At 42.9% G+C, this 25,958-nt stretch overlaps 1 protein-coding gene across 5 annotated transcripts in view; it reads right to left on the bottom strand.

Moving 5' to 3' along the window:
• Positions 1-25,958, bottom strand: part of eipr1 (EARP complex and GARP complex interacting protein 1) — a 112,314-nt gene that overhangs the window by 48,981 nt on the left and 37,375 nt on the right. For 2 of the 5 annotated variants that reach the window (XM_038800334.1, XM_038800335.1), the window contains exons 2-3: positions 10,611-10,710; positions 795-931 (exon numbers count right to left, since the gene is read on the bottom strand). In XM_038800334.1, coding sequence (XP_038656262.1) covers positions 795-931; positions 10,611-10,710 — 237 coding nt within the window. Of the gene's footprint in view, positions 1-794; positions 932-10,610; positions 10,711-19,441; positions 19,563-20,364; positions 20,522-25,578; positions 25,598-25,958 lie in introns of those variants that run through there. The other 3 variants (XM_038800332.1, XM_038800331.1, XM_038800333.1) reach the window with 3 other exon arrangements.

The following is a 25,958-nucleotide window of genomic DNA, read 5'->3' as shown; positions in this document are numbered from 1 at the left end:
CCTCCACTCCCTTCAGTAGGCCCATAATCCGAAGAGCTTGCCACCTGGATCTATTCTCCTGGTCCTCTATCTTTGCACACAACGGCTTGCACATGTCCCCCAAAATCGCCATCTCTGCCTCCAACGACACAATCCAATCACTCTAGTCTGACACCAGCTTCTCCACCTCTTGGACCAATCACCCCCTGGATCTCCAGGTGCTTCTCCACCCGTTCCAAAGGCCTGCAGACTGCCCCCTCAATCATCTTCAACCAGTCACTCTGCATTTCTTTCCGTTGCTGCCAAAATTCATCCGAATAAATATCATCAACTGCTTCATTTGCAGCTTTCCAGTCGAGTCCCCTCTGCCAGTTTTCCATTTGCTGCTGCACCACAAGTCTCCTCCAACTCTTTAGCCCGTAGACCTGCCCATCCAGGGTAGAACTGATCCTCCTCCACTCTCCATACAACCTTTCCGCCAAAATTCCCAGAACTTTGGGTAAAAGGGACCAAAACCAATGCCTCCAGGCAGGAGCCACCCTGCGAGCGACCATTCACTCCATGTCTGCCACCGAAAGTCTTTAATAGTTGCATAATAGGCATTCATAAGTGATGTAAAACTAGCCTGAAAGGTCACCTGTATAGAAAGATTATTAATCTACAGTGATCCCAGTTATGATAATGACAAATGATTACAAAAGAGGCTGCTCAGCTTTAGAGATCAAGTAAAAATCACCTATTTGTGGTCATTTCACAGGTTGGATTTTAATAAGTTCCTAAAAGGAGCTCTACAACAAGAGCTATTTTCTGCTTACCTCATGGTTCTAGTGTCCCAACCACGAATATATGTGTCATTAGCTGTGGCAAGTTGTGTGCAGTTGTGGTGGGGACTCCATCGTCCAGAAGTAAACTTCAACTGACCCTTTCCTTCTAGGGTTGCAGAATTCGAGAGCTAAAAAAAGTACAAAAACAAATAGGAATGCAAAAATAACGAATGACAATTCAGAAACCAGGTAGATGAACTGGCTATCTAGGAATCTACAAAGAACGATTCTATACTGTATTTCTTGTCAACCAGAAAATATTAAAAAGTAAATCTTTACAAGTACCAACAAGGGTCACGATGATGATGCCCATAAGATGAAAACTACTCTTTGATGTATTCAATCCTAACAAGTAACAGAAATGAAAAAACACTTTGCAAATTGTGCTGCAAAAAACATTAAAATTATCAGGTTTTTACCGCTACCACTAGTGCAATAAGCTCAATATGCTGTGCAAATATAATTCAATGATGGTAGAAAACAGATATAACAGCATTTCAATTTATTTCACAACCCCCCCACCCCCGGCCACCCCTCAATTGTTATTTTGTGAAGCTCTTGAATCTAATTATGTTATTCATGACCCTCTTTCTCATTCTTGATCATGCAACAACGCTGGTTACAATTCATTAAAATGATTTTATAACATCGTTACCAGACTACAAAGCTTTATAACTAATGGCATGTGCGAAACACAACCAAACTCAGCGATATTCAGCACGGCTAAAATCTGTTAAATTATGAATTGAGGATTATTTGCTTGTAAACTGGGTTGAAAAATGTGTAATGCTTCATATATACAAAAGTAACCACGTTTATTGTGGTACTCCTGTAATTCTTAGTAGGTTAAACACTCTAAAACAATACAATAAAATAAGAAGAAAAAATGAGTAATGCAAGCCTAGACTCATGAAGCCACAATTTTACACCTGGTGGGAAAATGCCACCAACTTTATATTGATTGTAGTCCTTGTATTATTTTTTCAGCTTTTCATTCCCATTCCCAATTTGTTATTTTTTTTCTAGCTTTCAGTGAAATTCTAACTCAACCACAAATTTGCTGTTAGCACTGTTCAGTAGGTTGGTCAGAATGTAGTAGAGATGACCAGAAATCTTGAAAAACTTGGCATTTAACCCTTTATTAAGAATTCATATAAGCATTTTACCATTGTCATTAATACATTATGGTGTAGTCGAGGTTCACTAGAATGGTACCAAAGATGAGGGACTTCAGTTACATGGAGAGGGTAGAGAATCTGGGAGTGATGTCCTTAGGGCAGAGGGGTTTACGGAGAGATTCAATAGAGATGTTCAAAACTGTAATGTTTTGACAGAGTTTAAGGGAGGAACTGTTTCCGCTGGCAGAAGGATTATTAGCCAGAGGACAGATTCAAGGTAATCAGTCAAAAAAAAGAGGGGAGATGAGAAGATTTTTTTAATGCAGCAAATCAGTGGAAATGCACGACTGAGAAGATGGCCAACTTTCAAAAGGGAGTTAGATAAATATTTGAAAAAGAAAAGTTTGTATTGTTAATTTGGGAAACAGGTGTTAGGTTCTTTGTACCGGGGCAGCACGGTAGCATGGTGGTTAGCACAATTGTTTCACAGCTCCAGGGTCCCAGGTTCGATTCCCGGCTTGGGTCACTGTTTGTGCGGAGTCTGCACGTTCTCCCCGTGTGTGCGTGGGTTTCCTCCCACCGCCCAAAGATGTGCGGGTTAGGTGGATTGGCCATGCTAAATTGCCCTTAGTGTCCAAAATTGCCCTTAGTGTTGAGTGGGGTTACTGGGTTATAGGGATAGGGTGGAGGTGTGGGCTTGGGTTGGGTGCTCTTTCCAAGAGCCGGTGCAGACTCGATGGGCCAAATGGCCTCCTTCTGCACTGAAAAATTCTATGAAATGTGTGAGCAAATAAAAGATGTTATATGTTTGGGTCTCTCACTATAAATTTAGTATGTCCAGAAGTCGGCAGTATGAAATGAAATGAAAATCGCTTATTGTCACAAGTAGGCTTCAAATGAAGTTAATGTGAAAAGCCCCTAGTCGCCACATTCCGGCACCTGTTCGGGGAAGCTGGTACGGGAATTGAACCCGCGCTACTGGCTGCCTTGGTCTGCTTTAAAAGCCAGCTCTTTAGCCCTGTGCTAAATTGGGAAAAACAAACCATGGGAGAGCCTCCGATTACAAGGTAAACTTTTGAAATGTATTTGTCCAAATATAAATCAGGGAGGAGCAGAACAACTCATCTCAACCCCACATTTGTAGAACACGGGCTGTCACCGCTGGCTTTACTTCTACTAAACTATCCGTTCACAAATGGTGAAGTCTGAGTATTTCAAATATAATCCCAGAAGATAAGGAAGTAGAATGGGCATGGGTGAAATTAGGAATAACAAGGGTCAGAAAACGCTAGTGGGGTAGTCTTTAGGCGTCTAATCGTAGTTCTAGTATTTGACACAGCATTAAGCAAGAAATAATTGGTGCTTTAATAAAGACAATATACTAATGATAAGGTATTTTAATCTTCATGTAGACTGGATAAGAGCTATTACAAGTGCATAAAAAGGGAGAGCAGGTAAAGGAAATAAGGAAATGCTGGTCCCTTAGAAGCAGGCACAAGAGAAATTATGAGGAATGAGGAAATGGCAGAGCTATTCATAGATTCACGGAATTCATACAGTGCAGAAGGAAGCCATTCAGCCCATCAAATCTGCACCGACTCTTCGAAGCAGCAGCCCACCTCGGCCCACTCCCCCCACCCTACCCCGCAACCCCTTTAATTCCACCTAACCTTTGGGCACTTAGGGGCAATTTAGCATGGCCAATCCACCTAACCTGCACATCTTTGGGCTGTCGGAGGAAATCGGAACACCAGGAGGAAACCCATTCTTGAACAAATATTATAGAATCATGGTCCAGCACGAGCGGAGCAGTCGCGTTGGGGAGAGGCTCCCGCCGGTCCGAGACGCTTCTGCCTTTTTTGGGGGTTTCCCCGTTGTTTCTTCGATCAGTGTTTCTTTGGCCTTTGGGGCCTGAGGGACGGGTGCCGGGTCAGGCGGGTGAGGAGGTCCGGGGGAATGTCCGATGGCCGAAGGAGTAGAGGCCAACAGAGTACTTTGCTAAGATGCTGGCGGAGTTGATGGGGGAAGGTGAAGACCCCTCCCGGTATGAACTGGACCGAGCTCATCGGTCGTTAATCCAAAGTAAATGAGCCACCGAGAGCAGTAATTATCTGCTTCCATAAATACCACATGAAGGGGAAGGTGTTAAGCTGGGCAAAGCAGAAGCGGTAGGTGCAGTGAGATGATGCTAGGATTTACCAGGACTTGACGATGGAGTTGGCGAAGAGACGAGCGGCATTCAGCCGAGTGAAGGCGGCACTGTACAAGGGGGTGTGATTTGGTATCGCATACCCAGCAAAGCTGAGGGAGACGTATTTTGAAACGGTGGAGGTGGCTGAGGCGTTCATGAAGGCAGAAGGCTTGGGAGAGAAGTGAGGAGTGGAGCTGGAAGAGAGACTGTGGACTGGGATTGGGGAGTTGGAAAATGTCTAAATATTCTAACTTTCTTTTCATTGACCTGTATTGTAACTTACTTGACTTCACATTGTTATTGAGTTTAAGTTTTTGTTTGGTTTGACTGACATTTTTGTTCTTTTTTTGCTCCAACAGTTATATGTTATTTTATTGAATTGTTTGGGTTAGATTGTTTTCCTTTTTCTTCTGGGACTGGATGGGAGGGGACAGTATGCCTGGGGGGGGGGGGGCACCCGCGCTAGCTTACTAAAGTTGGCTCGTGAACAGAGGTGAGGTGAGAGGAGGGCTGCGAACATTGGGTCCTGGTTAGCAGGTTTTGATGGGTCTACGAGGCGACCAAGGAGGTGGGTACGATGATGGTGGATAAGAAGGGGGGTGCGGAGGTGAGAGACCTCAGTTAGGATAGTCACGTGGAACGTGAGGGGTTGGGAGGCCCAGTCAAGAGGTCAAGGGTGCTTGCGCATCTTAAAAGTTTGAAGACCGATGCAGCAATGCTGCAGGAGATTCACTTGAGTGTGAAGGATCAAGTGGGACTTAAAAACGGCTGGGTTAGTCAGGTGTTTCACTCTTGATTTTATGGAAGGGCTCGAGGGGTAGCGGTAATGGTCAGGAAAAGGGTACGGTTCCATATGGAGAAGGTGGTTGCAGATCAGGGGGGTAGATATGTGATTGTGTCAGGGGCGCTGGAGGGGAGACTAATGGCGCTGTTAAGTGTATATGGTCCCAATTGGGATGTTGTGGGATTCGAGAAGGTGTGTGGGGCCATCCCCAACTTGGACTCACACGAACTTGATAGTGGGGGTGGGGGGCTGGAACTTGGTGCAGGAGCCAAGGTTGGACAGGTCACGGCCACACTCGCGTTGGCTGGGCTAATGGTGGAAAAGGGAGGGGTGGTGGGGAAGGCGCTGAAGTCTGGGGTTAAAGGGTCGGAGTACTCGGCAATTGCAATATCAGATCATGCTCCGCATTGGGTGGATATGGTACTGGAGAAGGGATGGTACAGAGATCAGGGTGGAAGTTAGATGTGGGACCACTGGAGGACCGAGGGCTCTGTGACAAAATTGAAAAAATAATCGAGGAATATGTAGGTTTCAACTGTACGGGTGAGGTGTCGAAGGCAGGTGTCTGGAGGCTCTAAATGTGGTGGTGAGAAGTGAGCTGATCTTGTTCAAGGCTGGGCTAGACAAAGAGGAGAGGTTGGAGCGTCAGAGTGTGATAGATGAGATGCTGGAGATAGATAAGAGGTGTGCAGAAGATGTGGACCCAGCGAAGTTGGAAAAGAGGAATGAACTTCAGGCGAGCTTTGACTGACTATCTACAAGGAAGGCGATTGAGGCGAGCAAGGGGTGCAGTTTTCGAGCATGGAGAGAAGGCATGGAGAAAAGGTATGTTGGGGGGTCAGCTCCGGAGGGAGCCTGTGAAAAGGGAATTTGTTCAGGTGCGGAACAGGGCAGGGAAGTTGGTAGTAGCTCCAGATCAGATTAACAAGGTATTTAAGGGCAGCACGGTGGCACAGTGGTTAGCATTGCTGCCTACGGCGCTGAGGACCTGGGTTCAAATCCCGTCCCTGGGTCACTGTCCGTAAGGAGTTTGCACATTCTCCCCGTGTCTGCGTGGGTTTCACCCCCACAACCCAAAGATGTGCAGGTTAGGTGGATTGGCTACGTTAAATTGCCCCTTAATTGGAAAAAATAATTGGGTACTCTAAATATATATTTTTTTAAAACACAAAAAAAAACAAGGTATTTAAGGATTTCTATGCGAGGTTGTACAGGTCAGAACCACCTGGGGGAGGTCGGGAGATGCAGGAATTTCTAGATGGACTGGAGTACCCGAGATTAGGGGGGTGGAACAGGGCTACATTAGAAGGGGCGATAGAGGAGCAGGAGATAAAAGATGCGATTGGGAGGATGCAGTCGGGGAAGGTGGCAGGGCCGGATGGGTTTCCGGTGGAATATTATAAAAAATTCAAAGATAAGTTGGTACCGCTGATGGTGGGGATGTTTGAGGCAGCGATAGGGAAGGGGGTGTTACCACAAACTTTGGGGCAGACATTGATTTCCTTGTTGCTTAAAAGAGACAAGGATCCGATGGAGTGCTGGTCGCATAGGCCCATATCACTTTTAAACATGGATGTAAAGATATTGGCGAAGGTACAGGGAAGTAGGCTAGAGGACTGCCTCCCGAAGGTGATAGGTGAAGATCAGACGGGGTTTGTGAGAGGGAGGCAGCTCTTTTTGAACATTCGGAGGGTATTGAACGTGGTTATGGCATCGGCGGAGGAGAAGGAAACAAAGATGGTTGTGGCATTGGATGCCGAGAAAGTGTTTGACTGAGTAGAATGGTGGTAATTGATGGCAGTTCTGGAGCGGTTTGGGATTGGACCAAGATTTGTGGACTGGGTAAAGCTATTATATAAGGAACCGAGAGTGAGTGTCCGCACAAACAATATCAGCTCGAGATACTTTTCTCTCCATCGTGGGACTAGGCAGGGATGTCCTATGTCCCCCCCTACTGTTTTATACTTGCAATTGAGCCATTGGCCGTCGCGTTAAGAGGTTCGGGGGTATGGAAAGAGATAGTGCGGGGGGGAGGGCGGGCGTGAAATAGAGCATAGGGTGTCCTTGTATGCCGGTGGCTTGTCATTATATGTGTCGGAAGAGAGTGTGTCAATCGGGGGAATATTGGAGCTGCTTTGTGTGTTTAGGTCTTTCTCAGGGTACAAATTAAATCTAGACAAGAGTGAATATTTTATAGTGTCTCGGCCGGGGGTGGGGGCAGGGGTGAGGGGGCTGCCATTCCATAGGGCAGGGACTCACTTTAGATACCTGGGGGTGCAGGTTGCTCGGGATTGGTGGGGGGGGGGGGGGGGGCTCCGTAGGTACAACATTTCTAGTTTGGTGGGGAGGGTGAAAGCTGATCTGTCAAGGTGGGATGGTCTCCCTCTGTCACTGGCGGGTTGGGTACAGGCATTTAAAATGAATGTGTTGCCGCAATTTCTGTTTATTTTCCAATGCCTGCCGATTTTCCTAAAGGGGCACTTTTTTTTTTAAAAGAGAGATTGAAGGGATGATTACCTCGTTCATATGGGTAGGGAAGGTGGCCAGAATTAGAAAGGTTCTACTACAGAGTGGAAGGCAGGCAGAGGGTTTGGGTCTGCCGAACCTGATGTATTATTACTGGGCGGCGAATGTGGAGAAGGTACAGAACTGGGTCAGAGGGGTTGACTCCCAGTCAGAATGGAGGAGAGTTTGTGTAGGGAATCAGGATCGAAGGCACGAGCAACAGCGCCGCTCCCGACGGCCCCAGGCAAATACTCAGGTAGTCCTGGAGTAATATCTTTGTTGAGAATTTGGAGGCAGTTTCGCCAGCACTTCGGGTTGGGGACAGGGTCAAGGGAAATGCTAATTCAGGGGAACCATAGATTTGAGTCAGGGAGGTGGGGTGAAAATTTTCAGAGATGGGAGGAGAAAGGAACTCGGACGCTAAAAGATTTGTTCTTGGGGGTCAGTTTACAGCATTGAAGGAGCTGGGAACGAAGTATGGGTTGGAGCAGGGGGAAATATTTAGATACATTCAGGTTCAAGACTTTTCCAGAAAGGAGAGACAGAGCTTCCCAGTAGAGACGGCTTCCACATTGCTGGAGGAGGTGTTGAGGTCAGGGGGACTGGAGAAAGGGGTAGTGTCGGCAGTTTATGGGGCTATTTTGGAAGAGGAAAAAGCACAACTGGAAGGGATCAAGGCAAAGTGGAAGAGTTGGGAGAGGGTATGGAGGAGGGGTTCTGGTGTGAGGTGTTCCGGAGGGTGAACGCCTCCACCTTGTGTGCAAGGTTGGTGCTGATATAGCTGAAGGTGGTATATAGAGCACACCTCACAAGGGCGAGGATGAGCCGGCTCTTTGAGGGGGGTCAAAGATGTGTGGGAACGTTGCAGAGGGGGAGGGGGGGGGGGGGCGCAAACCACATTCATATGTTTTGGTCCTGCCCAAAGTTGAAGGATTACTGGAAAGAGGTTTTTAGGGTAATCTCTAAAGTGGTGCACGTGAAACTGGACCCGGGCCCTCGGGAGGCAATATTCGGGGTGTCGGACCAGCCGGGGTTGGAAACGGGTACAAAGACAGATGTTGTAGCCTTCGCCTCGTTGATCACCCGAAGGCAGATCCTGTTGGGGTGGCGATCAACCTGGCATGGGTGGGGGACCAGCTGGAATTCTTGACTCTTGAGAAGGTCAAATTTGAACTGAGGGGAAAGATGGAGGGGTTCTACCATGGCATGGGCGTTATTCATTATGCACTTTCCAGAATTGGATTATAGAATAGATTTCATAGAATTTACAGTGCAGAAGGAGGCCATCCAGCCCATCGAGTCTGCACCGGCTCTTGGAAAGAGCACCCTCCTCAAGCCCATACCTCCACCCTATCCCCATAACCCAGTAACCCCAAGGGCAATTTGGACCCTAAGGGCAATTTAGCATGGCCAATCCACCTAACCTGCACATGTTTGGACTGTGGGAGGAAACCGGAGCACCCGGAGGAAACACACGCACACACTGGGAGAACATGCAGACTCCACACAGACAGTGACCCAAGCCGGGAATCGAACCTGGGACCGTGGAGCTGTGAAGCATTTGTGCTAACCACTATGCTACTGTGCTGCTTACATCGAACATCGGAGGAGGGGGCTGTTGGAAGAGTTGGGGGAGGGGTCTGAATGTGTTATTGGTGACTATGGGTGATTCCTGGTTCCTTTTTGTCATTTGTTTATGTTAATATGCGGGCCAATGTTTGGGGGTTTGGTGGGAAGATGAGGTTGTTGTTATTGATATGGGGACTGACATTGCATTCGTTACTGATTATTGTTTATTGTCGGGTGTAAATTTGGGAGAAAATGTGAAAAAGGAGAATAAAAATATATATATTTTTTTAATTATAGAATCGTAGAATCTCTACAGTGCAGAAGGAGGCCATTCAGCCCATTGATTATGACTGCCTTCACAATAGAAAACACAAATTACAGTAGAAATAGAGGGTGACCAAGGAGTAAAGAAGACTGACCGACATAAAATAATTCTCAGCCCAGAACAAGAGATATTGGACAAAATGTGCTAAATGCCCAGGACCTGGCTCACATCCTAGAGCACTAACAGAGTTAGTGCAGTGAGAGTGGTGCACTGTTTATGATCTTCTGGAATAGTCCCAGCGGATAGGAAAATAACAACTGTAACACCACTGATCATAAAGGAGGGAGTGGGGAACAAATGGGAACTGTAGACCAGTTAGCCACACATCAGTCATCAGGAAAACACTGGAATCTATTAAGGAAATCTTGAAACGGCAATTTTGTTCGACAAAAGCATTTTGTCAATGTCAATAGGACGGTGGATACAGGGGAGCCAGAAGACATGGCATCCTTGGATTTCCAAAAGGCATTTGATAAGGTGCAATATAAAGATAGTATGTAAAATAAGGGTTCATCAAATTAAGGTTGGGTCTGGAGTCTGTATGGAAGAGATTCTGAGATCAAGTTAATCAAGCTATTTTGATAAGTACTTGGGTATTTTTTTATTTTATCAATACTTAGAGCCAATAGTTTTTTGAAGATAGCCAGCAGGGGCCTACAGCAAGCATTAGATCCTTGGACAAAATTTTCCAGATGGCAAGGTTTCCCATATCACCACCCAAAGAACCAGTGGGAATGAGCAGCAGTAATTGGCTGGAAACAGAATTTTCATTCCTCACTTGGGCAGAAGTTCTGCCTCAAGGTGTTACCTGCCAATCAGATTGGTCTTTAAACATGCTGGCAGAGGACTATAACATTCTGCCTCTTATTTGCATATGCAAATATCCTTAAAAGAAGACAACACCTTGCTTGTCCTTATCCAATCTGCTGGGCTGACCATTTTCCAGCCAGAAGTTTGTCCATGCATCCTGATGGCCTTTTTGGCACTTTAGAAGGCCAAGTACTACCTGGAAAATATCACCTACGTGGCCCAATTTAACTCCCATACAATCTGTCGTTATATTTGCATGTGCGTTATCTACATTCCTCCAACTACTTTTCCAGTGAAAACTGCCAATAAATATTTGTCACCCTATAATTATATTTCATCATTATGGTGGCACTGTAGCATCATAATGGCAGAAGGGTATAATTACTGTGAGGGAAATTTATGAAGGCTGGTTATAGTGTCAATATAGAAAAGGAATTTCTACTTAGAAAAAAACAGAGATGACAGACCTAAGATTATCACAAAACAAAATTATAAAATTACTTACCACTGCCTGACTTGAGCTTTCTTGTAAATCCCAAAGAAGAATGTGATTATCAGCCAGTGATGCTATATTTTTACCATCTCCCATTGGCTCCCACAATACACTGAAAAGTAAAAGCCATTAATAATTGAACAAATTGGACTTTCTAATATGATTCATCAATTCAGTTTTACAAGGATAATAATGAAAACAGATGTTCCAAAAGGCTGGTCTACAAATGAGAATATCAAGGAGTCAAAGATGAGTGGAAGTGTAGGAAATGGAGATCTCCATAGAAATTCTGTTTTGTTGTGCATTCATTAGCTATATTCTCCAGACAGTGTGTCCGAACTCTTGTAATGGGCATCAGGGACAAAAGCTTAGCATTCCTCAATTGTGAAAGACAAAATGAGATGGTAAATCCACCCCAGTATATTCCCATGTACATCCTGGACATTGATTACAGAATTTTGGTAAAGGGTCTCCACTCTTGTGATAATTGGGTGCAGTGGAAGAGGCCAAAATGAGAGGTGGAAAGGTCATTAAAGGTAACTATTCTTGATTTTCCAGCACGGAGGATATATCAGATCATCATAACTGGTATATGTCATGCACGAGCAATAATGACACAGGAACATAGGACCAGAATATTAACACGATTCAACATATGACAAACGTTAATTTCAAATAAAAGAACTGATTGATAGTTTTGACTAAGATCAAACTGTAACTGAGAGCTATTATTTGAAAAGCGCATATATTCACGATCAAGTGTCCAATAACTCAAAGGTTGATAAACACGTTTTAATCGAAGCATACTAATGATCCACATAAAAGTTTCCAAAAGGCCATTTGCATTCAGGAATCCAGATGTGAGCATGGAATCCTAATAGAAAGATAGAAATGTTGGGCAGCTGAGTATGCATTTATGAGGAATCAAATTGTTTTGAGAATCTAAGCCTACTATAAAATTACTGGCTTACTTTATAACGGGTCACACTAGGTAGATAGTCCACCTTCAGCAGCTTCATCAATGAGCTTCTCCACATCGTAAGCGGGGATGTCACTGATGATTGCACAATGTTCAGCACCATTTGTGACTCCACAGATACTGAAGCCATATGCAGCAAGACCTGGACAATATTCAGGCTTGGGCAAATAACATGCACACCACAAGTACCATGCAATCACCATCTCCAACAAGGAGAATCTAACCATTGTCCCTTGACATTCAATGGCATTATCATCACTGAATCCTCCAACAACATCATCCTGGGAGTTATCTTTGACCAGAAACAGATAAATATTGCGGCTCCCTGAGCAGATCAGAGGCTGGGAATTCTGTGGCCAGTAACTCACCTGCCCAACATCTACAACTCAAAAGTCTGATGACATACCTTCCAGTTGCCTGAATGAGTGTAGCTCCAAAAACATTCAAGAAGTGCAACACTAGGGCAAAGCAGTCCACTTGATTAGCATGCCATCCACAAACATTCACTCTCTGAACCACTGATGTACAGCAACAGCACAGCAGTGTGTGCCATCAACAAGTTGCATTGCAGCAACTCACCAAGCTCCTTGATAGTACTTCCCAAAACCACGCCCTCTACCATCTAGAAGGATGAGGGCAACAGATTCATGGGAATACCACCACCTGCAATTTCCCCTCCAAGCTACTCACCATCCTGACTTGGAACTATTTTGCTATTCATTCAATGTTGCTGGGTGAAAATCCTGGAACTCCCTTCCTAACAGCACCGTGGATATACCTATATTACATGGACTGGAGCAGTTCAAGAAGGTGGTACCCCACCTCCTTCTCAAGGGCAATTAGGGATAGCAATAAATGCTGGTCTCATCCCATTAAAGAATGAAATAAAAATGTCAGGGAAGTCACTATTTCATGGTAGGGGACATTATTTAATGTTGGGGACTACACAAAGACCAATGATTTACAGTGGCTAAATAAGTTAAAGTAATTTTTTAATAAAACCGTATTCTCTGATTTTTATTGATTCGTCAGGAACTGAATTTTATAGTTCTGTCCATTATTCTGTGAAATTGAATAAGTATTTATTTTTAATTCATTTACAGGATGTGGACATTGGTAGAAAGCCCTGTATTCATTGCTCAACCCTAGTTGCCCTTGAGGAGATGGTGCGCCACAGTGGCTTGTTCATCCTCCAAGTCCATTTGTAGTCCGCTCAATTGAAGATCAGCTGCTTTCCTTCATTCATGCAACAGAAACTGAAGAAGCATCTCAAATGAGCACTAGAACTTGCAGTCACTTGGAACACAGACACTAAGGGAACACACAAAGTGATTTGTTTAATTTTACATGCATTATTTCATGATTACATTTCTAAAATTGGATTCGAACTGTTTTAGACATAGAACATGCAGTGCAGAAGGAGGCTATTCGGCCCATCGAGTCTGCACCGACCCACTTAAGCCCTCACTTCCACCCTATCCCCGTAACCCAATAACCCCACCTAACCCTTTTGGACACCAAGGGCAATTTAGCATGACCAATCCACCTAACCTGCACATCTTTGGACTGTGGGAGGAAACCGGAGCACCCAGAGGAAACCCACGCAGACACGAGGAGAATGTGCAGACTCCGCACAGACAGTGACCCAGCGGGGAATCGAACCTGGGACCCTGGCGCTGTGAAGCCACAGTGCTATCCACTTGTGCTATCGTGCTGCCCTAAACACCTACTGGTGTTTTTTTTTGTGTTGTTGGTAAGAGGACAAGGTGATGATCAATGATGGAGCAAAGCTTAAGAATGTGGAACTATTGACAAATGGAGAGATGTGGGCAAAGTTACTGGAATCACTCATGATTACTTTGATCTTGTAGAGCCTGGGAAGAAAGAGGCTATTGTTTCACTTGTTGTTACAATTCCTCCTGCTCCGTACCCTTTTCCTATCGCTCCTGTCCCTTTGCTCCTCATCTGATTGGTGGTGGCAAGGGCTGTTCAACTGAGCTGAGTGCTACTGGGCGCCTCTGGAGCAATGCAGGCATCGTAAGCGTCACCCGAGAACAACACTGGCTGACTCTAAAATGTTCCATTTGGCAAAATGCCTCCTATTGTATTCTTGCTGTGCGATTGTGTGGGGGTTCCTGACCAGAGTCATGGCTTGTCATGCTGGTTCAAATGCATGTGGAACAGAGGAAGGTGCAAAATGCTATCGTGATGATGACATGATGCAGTGCCTATGGTGTGCAACTGCCACACACTGAGGGATTGGAACACCCTTGTTTCTTGAAATGACCGAGTTCACATTAAGCCGACCTGAAGGAATGTTGTGATGGTCCATGTGCTTTTGGGGGAAAAAAGCTATATTTTATTTGGAGTGATGGCCCCTTTAAAAATTAGGCTTTTCTGGAAGATGATTTCTTGAAAAAGCACCTAATTTCCAGCAATTGGTCATAAGAACATAAGAACATAAGAACTAGGAGCAGGAGTAGGCCATCTGGCCCCTCGAGCCTGCTCCGCCATTCAATGAGATCACGGCTGATCTTTTGTGGACTCAGCTCCACTTTCCGGCCCGAACACCATAACCCTTAATCCCTTTATTCTTCAAACAAATATCTATCCTTACCTTAAAAATATTTAATGAAGGAGCCTCAACTGCTTCACTGGGCAAGGAATTCCATAGATTCACAACCCTTTGGGTGAAGAAGTTCCTCCTAAACTCAGTCCTAAATCTACTTCCACTTATTTTGAGGCTATGTCCCCTAGTTCTGCTTTCACCCGCCAGTGGAAACAACCTGCCCGCATCTATCCTATCTATTCCCTTCATAATTTTAAATGTTTCTGTAAGATCCCCCCTCATCCTTCTAAATTCCAACGAGTACAGTCCCAGTCTATTCAACCTCTCCTCGTAATCCAACCCCTTCAGCTCTGGGATTAATCTAGTGAAACTCCTCTGCACACCCTCCAGCGCCAGTACGTCCTTTCTCAAGTAAGGAGACCAAAACTGAACACAATACTCCAGGTGTGGCCTCACTAACACCGTATACAATTTTAACATAACCTCCTTAGTCTTAAACTCCATCCCTCTAGCAATGAAGGAAAAAATTCCATTTGCCTTCTTAATCACCTGTTGCACCTGTAAACCAACTTTCTGTGACTCATGCACTAGCACACCCAGGTCTCTCCGCACAGCAGCATGCTTTAATATTTTATCATCGTTTAAAAAATAATCTCGTTTGCTGTTATTCCTACCAAAATGGATAACCTCACATTTGTCAACATTGTATTCCATCTGCCAGACCCTAGCCCATTCACTTAACCTATCCAAATCCCTCTGCAGACTTCCAGTATCCTCTGCACTTTTCGCTTTACCACACATCTTAGTGTCATCTGCAAACTTGGACACATTGCCCTTGGTCCCCAACTCCAAATCATCTATGTAAATTGTGAACAATTGTGGGCCCACACGGATCCCTGAGGGACACCACTAGCTACTGATTACCAACCAGAGAAACACCCATTAATCCCCACTCTTTGCTTTCTATTAATTAACCAATCCTCTATCCATGCTACTACTTTACCCTTAATGCCATGCATCTTTACCTTATGCAGCAACCTTTTGTGTGGCACCTTGTCAAAGGCTTTCTGGAAATCCAGATATACCACATCCATTGGCTCCCCGTTATCTACTGCACTGGTAATGCCCTCAAAAAATTCCACTAAATTAGTTAGGCACGACCTGCCCTTTATGATCCCATGCTGCGTCTGCCCAATGGGACAATTTCTATCCAGATGCCTTGCTATTTCTTCCTTGATAATAGATTCCAGCATCTTCCCTACTACCGAAGTTAAGCTCACTGGCCTATAATTTCCTGCTCTCTGCCTACCTCCTTTTTTAAACAGTGGTGTCACGTTTGCTAATTTCCAATCCACTGGGACCACCCCAAAGTCTAGTGAATTTTGGTAAATCATCACTAGTGCATCTGCAATTTCCCTAGCCATCTCTTTTAGCACTCTGGGATGCATTCCATCAGGGCCAGGAGACTTGTCTACCTTTAGCCCCATTAGCTTGCCCATCACTACCTCCTTAGTGATAACAATCCTCTCAAGGTCCTCACCTGTCATAGCCTCATTTCTATCAGTCACTGGCATGTTATTTGTGTCTTCCACTGTGAAGACCGACCCAAAAAACATGTTCAGTTCCTCAGCCATTTCCTCATCTCCCATTATTAAAACTCCCTTCTCATCCTCTAAAGGACCAATATTTACCTCAGCCACTCTTTTTTTGTTTTATATATTTGTAAAAACCTTTACTGTCTGTTTTTATATTCTGAGCAAGTTTACTCTCATACTCTATCTTACTCTTCTTTATAGCTTTTTTAGTAGCTTTCTGTTGCCCCCTAAAGATTTCCCAGTCCTCTAGTCTCCCACCAATCTTTGCCACTTTGTATGCTTTTTCCTTCAATTTGATACTCTCCCTTATTATCTTAGATATCCACGGTCGATTTTCCCTCTTTCTACCGTCCTTCCTTTTTGTTGGTATAAACCTTTGCTGAGCACTGTGAAAAATCGCTTGGAAGGTTCTCCACTGTTCCTCAACTGTTCCACCATAAAATCTTTGCTCCCAGTCTACCGTAGCTAGTTCGTCTCTCATCCCATTGTAATCTCCTTTGTTTAAACACAAAACACTAGTATTTGATTTTACCTTCTCACCCTCCATCTGTATTTTAAATTCCACCATATTGTGATCGCTCCTTCTGAGAGGATCCCTAACTATGAGATCATGAATCAATCCTGTCTCATTACACAGGACAAGATCTAGGACCGCTTCTTCCCTCGTAGGTCCCATTACATACTGTTCTAGGAAACTATCGCGGATACATTCTATAAACTCCTCCTCAAGGTTGCCTTGACCAACCTGGTTAAACCAATTGACATGTAGATTAAAATCCCCCATGATAACTGCTGTACCATTTCTACATGCATCAGTTATTTCTTTGTTTATTGCCTGCCCCACCATAACGTTACTATTTGGTGGCCGATAGACTACTCCTATCAGTGACTTTTTCGCCTTACTATTCCTGATTTCCACCCAAATGGATTCAACCTTATCCTCCATAGCACCGATGTCATCCCTTACTATTGCCCGGATGTCATCCTTAAATAACAGAGCTACACCACCTCCCTTACCATCCACTCTGTCCTTCCGAATAGTTTGATACCCTCGGATATTTAACTCCCAGTCGTGACCATCCTTTAACCATGTTTCAGTAATGGCCACTAAATCATAGTCATTCACGGTGATTTGCGCCATCAACTCATTTACTTTATTACGAATACTACGAGCATTCAGGTAAAGTACACTTATGTTGGTTTTTTTACCTCTGTTTTGAATCTTAACATCTCCAGTTTTATTCATGCGACCAAGCTACTTGGGAGCCAGGCAATCAAGAAATTAATTACAGGGGGAGTAAATTATTATGTGTGATTCGGTTTTCAATCAATTTCGTTTTAGATTTAGAACAAACTGGCTGCAGGGAACATCTCTTTCAAGCAGAATTCAGTTCAAATTCTGTATGCTGGCCAAATGGGGTTAAACTTTGATAACCAAAGGACACTACTAACCATGAGTTGAGCTAGGACATTAGAACCAAAATAACAAAAAAAAAACACCCTCACACTAAACTAACAACCATCCGAGGAAATGCCCTCAGACCAACCAGGGAGCTGGAAAAATAGCAAGAGTAAAAGTCAGGAAAGGAAGATCCAGGCCTCAGAGCGAATAGACACGTGGGGCGAAGTGGAGCAGAGCATGGCAGACCAGGAGCATAGTCATCACGGACGAACACCGACGGAGCAGTGGATGGAGTTCCAAAAATACAGGGACTCCATTAAGTAGGACCTTAAGTCAGCTGTGAGGGCAGCCATAGAAATCGCTTTGGCCCCCTCCAAAGAAGCACTGGAAAGAATAGAGTGAAGACTGCAGACCCAGGAGGCAACAGTGCGGTACCTGGAGAAAGCAGCCATCGACCACAGTGATCAGATCGCCTCGCTCGAGGCAGAAGTGGCATGGTTGGTAACCCCAGAGAGTGCTCAAGGGAAAGGTGGAAGATCAGGAGAACAGGTCTCGCTGCCTAACCCAAGAATTGTTGGGCTACCTAAGGACACACAGAGCAGAAATCCAGTGGAGTATGTTGCGCAGATGCTCAGAAAGCTGGTCGTAGGGGAAGTCTTTACTGTTTAGTAAATGAATGACCTGTACTGCGACGAATACAGTGATCGATGGTATGTAATGCTCAGCCTCTTGTGAATATCTCCACCCCTAACAGTGATGACGCAGACATAATCAAAGAAAACCATAGCAGAAATCCCTGGCCTAGACTCCCACCAACTCATCATGGTGGGAGACTTCAACTGTGTACAGGACCAAACAACGTACAAATCCAGCTCCCAAGCGTGGAAACAATCGGTGATGGCAAAGGAACTGGATGTCTCAAGCCATCAACAAGTATTTATCTGCCACCAGAACGGGGAGGTCTCACCCTCCACATCCTGGGAGGCACTGAAGGCGGTGATAAGGGGAAAAATAATAGCATTCAAGGCACTCGGGGACAGGAAGGAGAGTGCAGCTAGGCAATGGCTGATCAACTCCATATTGATCGCTGATACTCCACGGCCCCGATTGTGGAACTGGCAGAGAGGAAAGAGCTACAATTGAAATTTGACTTGATCTCCACCGGGATAGTAGTGCATCAACTACGCCAGATATGGGGTACCTTTTACGAACTCGGAGACAAGGCTAGACACACCTGCTAGCTCACCAGCTGAGAAAGCATGCAGCCACGAGGGAAACAGCACTGGTGAAGGACAGGAACAGTAAACTAGTCACAGCGCTGGATAAGATCAATGAGGCCTTTGTGGCCTTTTACCGGGAGCTGTACACCTCCGAGCCCCCAAGGGGGACTCAAAGATGAGGCTGTTTCTCGACAGGCTGGACATAACAGTTGCAGAGGAGGAAAAGAGACAGGGACTGGAAGCACCACTGGAGCTGGGGGAAGTCAATATCTTTAACGTAACTGACTTTCGGACAGAGTACAGTTATTAGTATTCATATCCTTCGATTTTCATATGGTAAAATTATTCTATTTTAATAGTGAAGTTTCATTCTTTTAGTAAAGACCTCCGTTTTTGGATTTCCAAACAAAAATAATAAAAATATTACTGGTCCCTCCTGATCATAACAATGTGCAGGTAGTCAATGGCATCCTGTACAATGGGGAACGTGCCACCCATGCTCACTCTGGTTGCTTGCCTTTCTGGCTTTTGTCACTTGCCAGAGGGATTAAGACAAAAGTGTTTATTTATAGAGAGCCTCCATAATCTCCCTTATTGAGCCATGTTTTACAAACTGTGGAATGTTGCTCAGAACTCCAGCAGCAGCCTGAAAGCTGCTAGACACAAAAGGTTAACAGTCATGATCACTTTGATTGCCCCAGACAACGCTGGCATTACCCTGCTTTGAAACTGTAGCAGTTGTGAAGCAAAGACATCTCATGTCGTTGTTCCTTGATGAGATGAAAATAAGAGAATTGCTCCCTGAATACTCTCAACTGATATCTCCTGTGACCGAGTCCTTCTCCCCTTTCCCCTTATACTTCATCCATCTTTGTGTGACAACGGAGGCTTTAAATAAGCATTTCACACTCATTCACGTCATCACTTATCTGCTCCACATGCTGTCGACGATCTTTTGGCGCAAGTGCTCAAACCCCTTTGGAAGATGGTATCCTGTGCACTTCCCATGGGAAATTGTTCCAAATAAGTAACATAATAGATTGTAAGATGCTGATCATTATACCCCAAATCTACTTACTTTCCAACTAAATCTTTAGCCATCGGAACTATTCAATTATTGTAATATCTAACCGATGGCTATCTGCTTTGAATGCATTATACATTTTATCCTGAAGCTTTAACTGGAAAGAAAAATTAATCTTGTCACATCGTTAGTGGATATTATTCTTTTTCCAACATATCCAGGTCACGTAAACCTATATAATGGGCTCTGCGCAGCCCAATTTAGACCCCTCTATGTGAAAAAAGGATGGTCCTTCAATGTGGAAAATACCTATTATAGCACCATCTGTAGGAATAATGGGTACTGCAGGTATTTATTTGGATTTTTCAATGAAATATATTTTTCATTTATTTATATGAAAAGAAACACACATGCAATTAAGTAAAATTTTAATCATACCCACATGGCTCAACAATTAATGATCCTTTCCAACTAAAACCTCAAGGTAAAAAATATAATGCAAAGCCAATATCTATTGGCAAAATATTACAATCATTTTAAACAGCTACAGTTGCTGCAGATTTATTATTTAAGTTAAGTTTCGTTTGGGTATAATGTCAAGGATCACACAAATTATCTTGTTTTTATTCGGAGACATTTCAGTCTCATTATTTCATATCTCGATATCCACATTTCCCATTAACAAATACCATAATCCTAGCTATGTTTTTGAATAATATAAAGTTAAGAACTTGTTAATCGGAGTAGAAAACCGATGAATAATTACCTGGAACATAATAAAAACCCTTTGTTTACTAGTCTAAGACATATTCAAATTACATCTACAAATGACATTTTACTTTGCTGTGAATATATATTGCCTTTTTGCAAAGGAATTTCTATTGTTTAGATGCTCCAATTAAAGAGGCAAATATTTCACTTAGTTCCATCCTGTAGGATGCATTTGAAATCTTTTAAATCAATACTGAGCGACCTACCAGGACATGTTGCCATGGGCTGTGTTGTCAAGGTGACAAAGCAGCTCTAGTGTCTGTGGGTTGCTTGATGAATCATCAGGAGATTCATGACTGCCTGATTCCAATTCCTTTGGCATACGCCACACGGCAGCACATGTCAGGACTTTACTATCTGAAGCTAAGGAACAACAACATAAATTGACTATTAACAAATCTTTTAATAAATGCAGAGGAAAATATAATTATTTGTACTCTCAGATGCAAGCAGGTTGAAAATAAAGCACAAGAGCCCAGTTATTTAAAAAGAAAAATCAGCACAGTATTTGGTATAAACTTACAAACATATCAAACAATTAAAAGCCTAAACTCCACAAATTCTATTTCACAGTCGTCGTTTGGGCCAGTGATACTTGCTTAGTTCTGGACAATTTTCAATTCTATGTTCATTAATGTGTGCATGTTAAGTTTAAATGCAATTAAACATCTTAATTAAGCAATAATATAACTCTCAGTGCGCTGCAGCACATTTTCACAAGCAGCATTGGGACAAATGATCAGTCTCAGTGCTGACAAACTAAAGGAGCAGTCCTCCAGTACGCTCTTTAAATATTGATATTGTTTACAGAAAAAAATTGATCAAACAGCTTGATGGATCATACTGCATGTTTCCACTATTTCTTGCCACCATCTTAGAAAGGACAGGTTTAGAAGTGCCGTCGGGAGATACTGTAATAATCTTCATATGCAGAAAAATGTGCCAAGAACCAAGGATAGGGAAAAGAGACAAAGAATTGTAAAGGAAAAGAATAAAGGGAATAAACCAAACTAACTGCACCAATGGTAACAACCAGCATGGTCTGACACCCAGGATGCCTCGGCTAATTGGTCAAGATATCTGATGGCCTGAATTTAGCAGTGGAGTTACATATTTCACAGAACTAAAAAAAAATCTTATCTTGGAGTTCTGTTAATGTCAAAGTGAAAAAAGGAAAGCTTTGCGATTTGACCCGATTACAGATTTCTAACTCTCACCTGGGCATCAAAAAGATAGACAAACAGTGGTTTCATCCAATTTGTATCATTCCAAATTTGCTATGGAGCCTTGTGTCAGAATGTTTTGTGCCCTTGATGTATGAATGATGTTACAAAAGGTATTCAGTCAGCTTCTAATGATGTGCTAAAATTACACCAATCGTTAGTTTGAATTTACAGCTGAAGTTTCTGAATTGTGGAGGAATTATATAATGGTAATTAGTACAACGAAAAACATCAAACGTGGACCTGCTAGTAAAATTATTTTATTTCCTTAAAACTTGTTGCAAACGTTATTTGAATGTATTCATGGACCTGCTTCTAAATTGGCCCAAATTTAGAGTTCACACTTTACACTGAATTCAGGAATTTGTCTTGAGATTAGCAATCCAAAAAGGATACTGTAGATTTCTTTCAGATAACCACAGGCTTTTGTGCAGCAAATCCCAGACAATGGCTTCTGAATGCACTCCCTATTAGAGTAGACAACTTTAATATTTTATGTGCTCCAGTTACCCCCTGTGTTTCCACAAGAACCTTGTGATAACCGTGGTGTGGCTGTCGGAACATCTAAGGTCTCAGAGCTTTCGCGTTTTCCCTTCATTGATGCAAATTACTCACAAGCTACAAAGCAAAAATCAAGTGAGTCTTTATTGTAGACTGCTTAATTAGATTCAGTTACATTTACAGAAGTTCTGTGTCGTGGTGGTTGTTGGCGAATATCCTTAAACCTCTGCTTCCATAAAAACAATCTTTGAAGGACTGTTAAACCTTTAATGAGAGAAAACTCCATTCTATGTTTAAAATTCCTACTTTCCTTCTTAAATGTTGCTGTTTCTCTTTCGCCTCCTCAATTCTTTCATGAAAGTGCTGATTCACTATGGGAACAGAATTCCTTGGGTCCCAGACGCCCCCCTGTACCATAACCAAGTGACTACTTTCCACATGTACTGTGACGACAGCAGTTTAGTTAGTTGAGGGTAACATCACAGCGAAGACTGATCCCGTTGTTGCACTTTTTCTCGGTTGGTGATTTGACGGGAGGACGGGGGGGGGGGGGGGGGGTCAGAGGTGAGGGTCACTGGATGATGGTTAGGAGAAGGAGTCCGAGCTGTATTCCTCTCCCCTAATTAAAGGGATGAAGACCCAACTGGTTGATTAACTAATTTACAATTCATAACCCAATCAAATTATATAAAGCATAATTAAGAGCAGAATATGAATAGTGTTCTGTTCTGTCACAACTTGGTGCCACATCAATACAGAAAAGGTAGAAAATGGGCTCAACCTTATGCTGCCTCGCCTGAGAGTCAACTCAACTTGTCCATTTTAGTGAATCATTTTTCCCAATAAGAAAGAAAATAATTGGAAGTGCTGGTCAACCCACAACACTATCGTGAGTAGCTAGCTGAAAAATAGCATGCCAGAAGCCTGGAGCTGGGTTATTCTGATCTTCCCTTGGCTGTTATATGGTGCGATAAAGCTGCAAATAAAATGCTTTACATTTGGGCTTATTTACTGTGTTTTTTTAAAACTCAAAAACAGATTCAAGTGTTAGGTTCTCCACAAACAGGATTCAAAAACTGTAACAGTTTCAATTTTAAAATGGTTGCAAATGGAGGGGACATTGTTTTTTTTTAATTCTGCTGCTATAACTTCAAGAGATGCTTGTATTATTTAGTATGTAAGTTTTTATTACAAAAATATTTCCGCATTTACAATAGTAGATTGAAGTTAAATCATGAATTAATGTTTCCAGATAATCCTTTGCAAGATTACGCCTCATTGATTTTTGGTTTGATGTGGCATATGTTGCAACTATCTACACATCACTTCAGCTTCTGATTTGAAGGCATTTTAACTATTTTTGACTACTTGCCAATAAGAAAGATATAGTCACAGAAAGACAAAAGAAGAGTTCAAGAGTCTCTACTGGTGGCTTGGTAATACTTATATTTTTTGCACATACATTTGTTTTCTGTTGAATCAGATACAGCCACTGGGAAGATAATGTACGGCAGACTTTTTAATTTAGCTATTAACCACACACAGGCAGTTCATTCCATTTAATTTGATACTCATAGGGTGTGATGCTCTGCCTCATTTCATTCTAAATGTTTTTTTTTAATTCATTGCTTTGTTTGATGGCACACATTTAAAAAATAAATCTATTAACCTGGCTACTTGCAACCTCAACAGTTAATTTTGCAGTTACCTCCCTCATTCTTACTACCTTTCATATGACCCCCCTCAGATTTTGTTGCTTTTGTTTCAAAGATTCCCCAGTGCACTTTACAGTGGATACTCTAGTGGTAAGAAAACCTGCAGCAAGGAAAATCAATAGAGCTGATCAGAGAGAGTCCATGCTACTTCAGGGATAATGAGCATTCAGTGCCACAGGAGGAAGGATAGAGAGGAATTGGAAGCAAGGCTAAGCATACGAATAAATTTAGGAATTACCAATGTAGGAAGCAAAGGAACGTGAAAAAGTAGAGTATAATAATTGCAAAATAAAAAAGACAAGAAAAAAAGAGAAATTAAATGAGATAAAATGAACAGGCAAAAAGGGGGGTATTTTATGTCATTGCTGTTTACTGCAATCTTACAGGCATGCACAAAATAACGTTAGTCTGGTTAAATTATTCAGAAAAGAAACTTGCATCCACCGTCAACATTTGTACATAGAATTCTGACATTCAGAACATGCTGCTCCTTCTGGCCCCATCTGCCTGACATTCTTTCCAATGAATAATGAATGCAGAGCATAACCTCAAAGTATCCCAGTACAGCTTCTGCGGGGAATGCTTTGAACTACCAGAATTAACGTCAGTGACAGGATACTCGGGGCAGAAAGTTTAAGGTGAATATCCCAACATCTTAGTGGTTCAGTTGAGGATTTTTCCATATCAATGACGATAACTGATGTATGTACACAGAGCTGCACAAAATGCACAGATCAGTGACAAGAATCAGTAAATATTTCAATGCATTTCTTTTTACAGATTACAAATATCTTGGTCTATCCAAGTGGGTTCTGGATTCCCTGCAGTAGCCCTCAAGGCTATGGGGCAATGTCCGCTTACATTGCTCTGGTGTTATCTGAAATAGTGCCCTTAGGATCCAAGTCCTCCCATAAAAATAAGGAGCAGCTTTTCCTGCAATTTTGTTGAAAGTTATACTTAGTTGTCTCGTTCACATAAGCCAAGACATAAATGCGAAGCTTTTATAATAGAATTTGCAGTCATACTCTTACAATCTTGCGTTATTATGGCATTCCAATTGAGCCAAGATTTCATCAAATTCATATGATAGAAACAAAAGTGACGAAGCCCAGGGGCATCCCATAGCTGCACCAATTGTGAGACTATTAGAAAGTCTGAACATTACTAAAATACCTTTGGACATGTCAGTGCCATGTTTGCTCTGGTACATTGTGAAACTCTGAGGTAGAGCTCTTTTATATCCTAGTCATTTCTGACAAATAATTATTTTTTAAATAGAGTTTGTAAATGATGATTCAGAGGTTAATCAATTCCTCTGTTAATTAACTTAACAAATTAATGCCCCCTCTGTCTGCATCCAATCCCTCTTCTCCCTTACTAGTTATAAAGTTCTGCCCAATGCAAAAGTGTAACCAATTGAGACAAGCTAACACGGAAGGGATGTACAAAGTTAAATAGAAAAATAAATGGAATTTAATATCAAGAAATTTATGGGCCTGATAATCTTCATCCCAGAATACTTAACGAAGTAACCCTAGAAATAGTAGATCAACTGGCGGTCATTTTCCAAAATTCTTTGGACTTTGGAATGGTTCCTACAGATTGGAGGATAGTGAATATAACCCTGCTATTCAAAAAGGGAGGTAGAGAGAAAACAGGGAACTTTTGTGTGACCTGGCCTTCAATTCACTACGGGTGGCACGGTAGCACAGTGGACAGCAGTGTTGCATCACAGCGCCAGCGACCCAGGTTCAATTCCCAGCTTGGGTCACTGTTTGTGCAGAATCTGCACGTATTCCCCGTGACTGCGTGGGTTTCCTCCCACAAGTCCCGAAAGGCGTGCTTGTTAGGTGAATTGGACATTAGGAATTCGCCCTCCGTGTACCCGAGTGTGGCGACTAGGGGTTTTTCACAGTAACTTCATTGTAGTGTTAATGTAAGCTTACTTGTGACACTAATAAAGATTATTATTATTAATTACCTGGATGTGAGTGCTGATGGGTCTACTTCTCCACTTAGTGCCTCAGTGTGGCTGTGAGATTTGATGCCGTTTCTATACACCAGAAAGTCAAGTACCCTTTAAATCTCAAGAACAGAATTAAATATCCTGCAAGCACACTGTCTGGGATCGTTAATCACATATAAATAATTGCCACTTGGGTGTGGCATCCGTGGGGGTTAGGGGGGGCAGGGGATCGTTGACTGTAGAATTGTATCCTCAAAAGGGCGCTATTGTCTTGAAAAGAGGAGAAAATAGCACGGTAGCCCACTGGTTAGTACAGTTGCTTCACAGTTCCAGGGTCCCGGGGTCGATTCCCGGCTTGGGTCGCTGTCTGTGCGGAGTCTGCACGTTCTCCCCGT

This window comes from Scyliorhinus canicula, chromosome 6, assembly GCF_902713615.1.
Source record: "Scyliorhinus canicula chromosome 6, sScyCan1.1, whole genome shotgun sequence".
NCBI lineage: Eukaryota > Metazoa > Chordata > Chondrichthyes > Carcharhiniformes > Scyliorhinidae > Scyliorhinus > Scyliorhinus canicula.
This window is presented reverse-complemented; position numbering and strand designations above follow the sequence as displayed.